Source organism: Notamacropus eugenii, chromosome 2, assembly GCF_028372415.1.
Source record: "Notamacropus eugenii isolate mMacEug1 chromosome 2, mMacEug1.pri_v2, whole genome shotgun sequence".
Classification (NCBI taxonomy): domain Eukaryota; kingdom Metazoa; phylum Chordata; class Mammalia; order Diprotodontia; family Macropodidae; genus Notamacropus; species Notamacropus eugenii.
In genome coordinates this window covers 28,188,901-28,194,456 of record NC_092873.1, presented here as the reverse complement: position 1 = coordinate 28,194,456, position 5,556 = coordinate 28,188,901, and the positions used below count along the sequence as shown (strand labels likewise).

The following is a 5,556-nucleotide window of genomic DNA, read 5'->3' as shown; positions in this document are numbered from 1 at the left end:
CAGTTCTTTCATATGTTTAGGCATGTGCTCAATCCTCCTTTGTCCAGTTCAGAAAAAAGTTCATGTGATGCCCACTCTCCCAACTCCTTTCTCTATGTTTCTACACTTTTCTTCTTTCATAATCCAACTAAGAAAACTAGCAAGCTCTACCCCCTTCTTCACTAGTATTTCTTTCCTATCCTAAGACCCTCAAAGTAGGAAAAAAACACCTTCCCTAGCCCCTGTGTTTATCATTTTAAATATGTCATGATTGAATGTGAGAAGATAATTTATCAGTTCTGCAAACTACTTTATTTCTTGATGGTTTTATCCCTCAACCTCCCAGTATTTATGTTACTGAATCCTGCTTTGAGTCTGTCAATATGTGCTTGTCTGTTAGGGTTCTTTTTGTGTGGAGGAAATAAATAGCTGTCCCACATCAGATTCATGTTTTGCATTCCATAGATTTCTGCGCTCCTCCCCTTTTGGGGAGACCCTAGATATGAATCAAAGCTAAGCTTTAAGTAATTTTCCTGTGGACTACAGCCAGAGTATGAGAAAAGGAGCCTATTCCCTCTCTTTAGAGGCCAGGTTCCACCAGGACTGCATGTGATCACCACATGTATGGCTCCAAAGCAACAGAAGAAGACAGAGCACCCCAGCCCTTTGGGGCCAGAAATAGTACTGTGGTTTCCATATGTTCCTTCAATGGCCTCAGCGCCTTCTAAACCTTAGCATGCCTGCTACTATTTGTGCAGGACTTTGCCACCCACTTCTGTTCATCCTCTGTTACTGGTTCATTCTCAACCTCAGTTAACATCTTTTCAAGATCTGAACTACTCAACAAGCTCCCTGTGCACAGGCATCAGCTTCGTGCGACAGCTCCCCCTTTTTCCTTCTTGGTAGAATGACTTCCCTTGGGTCTTGACAGTCCTAATGGTTCCACTTTCCCTCTTAAATTTTAGTTCACAGGATACTCCCCTTAGAAGAAGGGGAGATATTCCCAGAAAGCCAGCCAGACTATGCCAGGTTTTTCTCTCTTCTCCACTCCTTCCCACCTGCTTTCCCATCCTTCCACCCTAGCCACCTAGCCTCCCTATCAAGGAGGAACCAGAACCAGGAGAAAATTTATCCCTCATCAAAGGACATAATTATTAGTAAGGGAAGTCAGTGACTCACTGGCCTTTCTGCTCTGAGCACTAGTCTAAGATGATGCCCCAGAAGTATAGCATCAGGATAAACATAATGTTCTTCACTGACCTGGCTGGGCCAGTTGGTGCCCTTTGTCCTTGTAAGTCCTAACCAGCTAAGCCAAGACTACAGACCGAAGGACCCCCAAGGCAGTGAGGAAAGTTGAGCAGCCTCCAGGCCCCTGGAACTCCCAGACAAGCCTGCCCAAGGAGCCAGTGTCCAGCCCTGGGTGCTCAGGTTCCCCACCAGCCTCTTGGAGAGTCCCTGAGGCCAGGGAAAGTCAGACTCAGACTGCTCTTGAAGAAAGAATTGGGCAACCATTTTCACCCAACCGCACTTCACAAGATGCACCTGAGGGAAAGATGAGGGCTTTTCAGAGGCTGCCAGAGAGGCTATGGCCAATGACCTTGCAAGATTCATGGTCTTCTTTGTGCCCAAGACCTTGATCTGTGCCCTTGGCAACACATCCTGGGGTCCAAAGTAGTGGAACCCCTGGACAGTCACATGGGCAGCAAAGGGTCCCAGAAACCACAGTGGAAGGAACAGGGAGAAGAAAAGGGAAGGGGAGGATGGAACAAGCACTCCTTAAGCACCTACTATGTGCAGGATACTGGGCTACATGCTCTCATGGTAACTTCAACCCTCACAATGGCCAGGAAGGAGGAGGGAATGCTGCTTTTCCCATTTTACAGTTGGGGATACTTAGGTAGATGTTGGTGAAGTGACCTGCCCAGCATCAGAAGCGGAATTTGAAATTGGATCTCTCTGACATCAGGCCCAGCACTCTTGCCACTGTGCCTCCAGATTGTGGGGGGGCAACCTGGAGGAGCATAATGCAGCTTTTATTAAGCACTTACGTTCTAATGATGAAGGTCCCACACAAAAGAAGGCTGAAGGGGCGGAGAGAGACACCCAACTCTGAGACGGAGAAGGCCAGAGGAGGCACCAAGGGATAAAGGCTTCTGGGACCAAGGGCAAGCCAAGTAGCCTGAACCCAGAGCACTTAGGAACAAGGCCCCACTCATACTCCCAGCATCTTCATCCATCCTTCCACACTCTCAGTAACACAAGTATCTTATATTTCCCAGGACATGTCACCTATACATATCTGTATCTGACTGTATATACAGCCAAGCACAGCCATCAGGAATGATGAACATGCCTCTGAGGCTAGCCCTGCAAGGAGTGCAAGGACCCCACCCACCTGGCCTCATGCTCGCCTCCAGCTCCACCCTCCACCTGTTTATTCCAACAGCTGGATGCTGGCAGGCTGGACTCTCAGCCCACAGAGCTGGATCAGGGGCCCTGGCTCCATTTGCCTCACTGTCCTGGGATCTTGCCCAGTTTGGGACCAGGCCTGCACCGGGCCTCCCAAGCTGTCCCAAAGGCTCCATCATCCCACCTTTCCCCTACCCCTCTCCCCTGCCCAGGAGTGCTTTAGCCAAACCACAGAATAATCCGATGTCACCAGAGCCATGGGCAGGGAAGGTAGGGAGTGGGCGGTCCCATCTGCATAAAGCCCAGGAAACAAGCTGACTGGAACTCCCAGTTCTGGACCTCAGGGCAGGAGAGGGAGCAGCTGGGTGTGACATCCAGGGCTGATCAGCCCTCTCTGCACCATGAAAGGGCCCACCACCATGATGCTGCTTCTCCTCTCCTTTGCACTTTGCTGGTCTTTGGGTGAGTGTGTCTCCCATGATTAGGGCTATAGGATGAAAGTGAAGGGCAGTAGGGTTGGTGGACCCTGGACCACAATCGTTAGGAGAAGGGGCTGGTGCTCCAAATCCTCCTCTCCACATATGGTGGTCATCGAGGTGCAGGGGGTCCAAAGGGTCCAACGAGCAGGGTCTGGGCACAGCAATCTCCTGGATCCAAGGAGACCCCTTGTTACATCCCCCCTTCCCCTCCCTACCTCCAGGGATGGCTTCGGACAATGAATTTTTCTTGGAGTTTCTCCAGACACTGCTGGCCGGGTCCCTGGATGAGCTCTATGAAGGGCCACTGGCCCCCTACGATATCAATCCCGATGCCAAGGGTGCCATGTCTGAACTCAAATCATGCATCGATAACCTAGCTCCCATGCACAAGGCTGAATTGGTCAAGCTGCTGGTATGAGCCCCAATCCCCCTCCCAGCTCCTCAATCCCCCAGGCCCCAGACCCTTAGTGTGGCTCCTGACATTGCCTCGATGCCAGGCCCCAGATTTCCTGTTTCTGTGGCTCCCTGGCTCCCCCACCCACACATCCCAGGTCAAGAGCTCACTAATGTCATCTTTGACCAAATCTCTTGGTTTCAGTTTGTCCATCTATAGGAATGGAGGGGGTAAGGTTTTCAGTGACCCTCCTAGGGCCCTCCCACAGCAGGTTTGGGTGGGCTTCTCACATTAGGAAGCATCCCCCCCAACTTCCACATCTGTATTTTAGGTGGTTGTATTGGACAGTCATGGGGGTGATGACTAGACATGACTGAGAAGACCAAGTCAGCACTGAAAGACATCTGCCCTGCCTCTGCCCCTTTCTTCCTGGCTGCTCCCTGCCCATATCCTCACCAGACCCTCCTCCCTTTCTCCTGATGTCCCTGGGCTATCACCACCCATCTCCATCCCTCTCCAGACAAACCTGTCCCAAACTACTTTGTCAATAAAGTCTCAGCGGGCTGTTCTTGCCTTGTGTCCCCTTGTGTCCAGCCTAGCTGTGGAACCGAAGGGTCTGGGGTGGAGGGAGAGAAGGGGGCATGTTGCCCTAGCCTGTCCAAGGTCCTCTTTAGAGGCCAAGGGAAGAGAATGGAAAATAAAATGTAGGGCCCCCTCATCCTCCTCCTGCTCCCTAAGATATCTACACTGAAATCAATCTCCCAGTCCATTAGCTCTGTCTGAGACCCTCAGGTACACAGACAGACACGAGAGCACACCTGTCCAGAGGAGCATTGGAGACAAGGAAACTGGCACTGCAGAGTCCCCCGCTCCTCCCAGAAGAGAGTAACCCAAAGCCAGCTGCTATTTCAAACTGTCCAAGGCCTTAAGGAAAACTCCTAGACGGTGGGACATCAAAGGAAATGGGTTTGGGGAAGGATCAGGATCTGGGGCCCAAGCCCAAGGGCAGTGATGAATTCTGTTCAGGGCTCTCAGCTCCACTTTTTACATGAATCCCTTCACATTCTGAGCCCCCAAATGTACACGGACTCCCTGCTCAGTCTCACCTTCCCTGGCAAAAGAGAACCCTCCTTTGCAAAGAAATTTATGAAAACAAAAAAAGAAAAGAAGTTTATGCCAGAAGAATGGGTGCACTCAAGTCTCCTTCTCAGGCTCCAAGCATCAAGAGTTGGGGTGGAGAGGGATAGCCCACACAAAGGGAAGCAAAACCCAGGAAGAGAGAAATCTCAGAGAGATGGGGATGTAGGGTTCAAAAGTCCAAAGGAAGAGGCAGGAACACAGAAGAGGCCTTAATCAGGAGTCTTAGAGTAACAGAGGCACCTTGAGAACTGAGACAGCTCCCGAACTCAGTCTTCGGGTCAGGCAGGAGGCAGTCTCTAAACTGGGCTCCCCATCAGAGGGCAGACACTTACCCAGCCCTCCTGTCCCCTGCCCCAGCCAACACTTTCCAGGAGGAAGGAAGAGGGGCTTTGGCTTGGGGAGGGCCCAGAAGGCAGCTGGGCCTTCCTATCCCAGGGGCCCTGAGCTTGGGAACAGAAACGAGAGCACTTATCCAAGTTACAGCCAAGACAGAGTCCAATAATCCCAGGACCAGAGGGCTAAGTCACGGGGTTTAGATGGTCCCTGGGGGCAGCTTCACTTGCCAAGGTGAGGACCAAGATGCCAGCGAAGACTGCACAAGCTGGCCAAAGGCAAGGGTTGGATGATGCCACAACTCTGCCCAGTAGCTGCCATCTTTTCACAACCCAGGTTTTGAGTCCTGGCTCCTTTTTCTCCCTTTCACTGCCTAAATCTTCTTTGAATAGCCACTCTCTTTGTCCCTAAAGCCATTCTGGGCTGGCCTGGGCTGGACTGGACTTGGCTGGACTCTCTTGACTGGCTGGCCTGGCCTAGCTTAGCCCGACTAGGCTAAAGTGGGCTAAGCTGAGCTTGGCTAAGCCAGGGAAGGGTTGGACTGGGCTGGTTTGGCTGACCTAGCTTGTCCTGGCTAGGCTAAGCTAGGCTGAACTGGGCTAAGCTGAATTTGGCTAGACTGGATTGGTTGGGCTGGGATGGCTGGTCTAGACAGGCTGGCCCATTCCCTCCCATGCTCTCCTTAGACTTTGCCCTCCCCCTTCCCTCTGTCTACTTGGAGCCTAAGGAGAGATGAGAAGGTATTGAAGGGAGGCTGGCCTTCAGAGAGCTGAGCTGCTGCCCACTCAAGGCCCTTGGGACTTGGGTGCCAGGAACTCTCCC

General features: G+C 51.8%; 1 protein-coding gene across 1 annotated transcript; it reads left to right on the top strand.

Moving 5' to 3' along the window:
* The first annotated feature begins 2,706 nt into the window (after positions 1 to 2,706).
* Positions 2,707 to 3,829, top strand: SCGB1C1 (secretoglobin family 1C member 1). Its single transcript, XM_072639596.1, has 3 exons — positions 2,707 to 2,850; positions 3,089 to 3,279; positions 3,593 to 3,829. Exons 1-3 carry the CDS (start codon positions 2,790 to 2,792, stop codon positions 3,626 to 3,628), a joined length of 288 nt encoding a protein of 95 aa, XP_072495697.1. The 5' UTR covers positions 2,707 to 2,789; the 3' UTR covers positions 3,629 to 3,829.
* Positions 3,830 to 5,556: the final 1,727 nt, after the last annotated feature.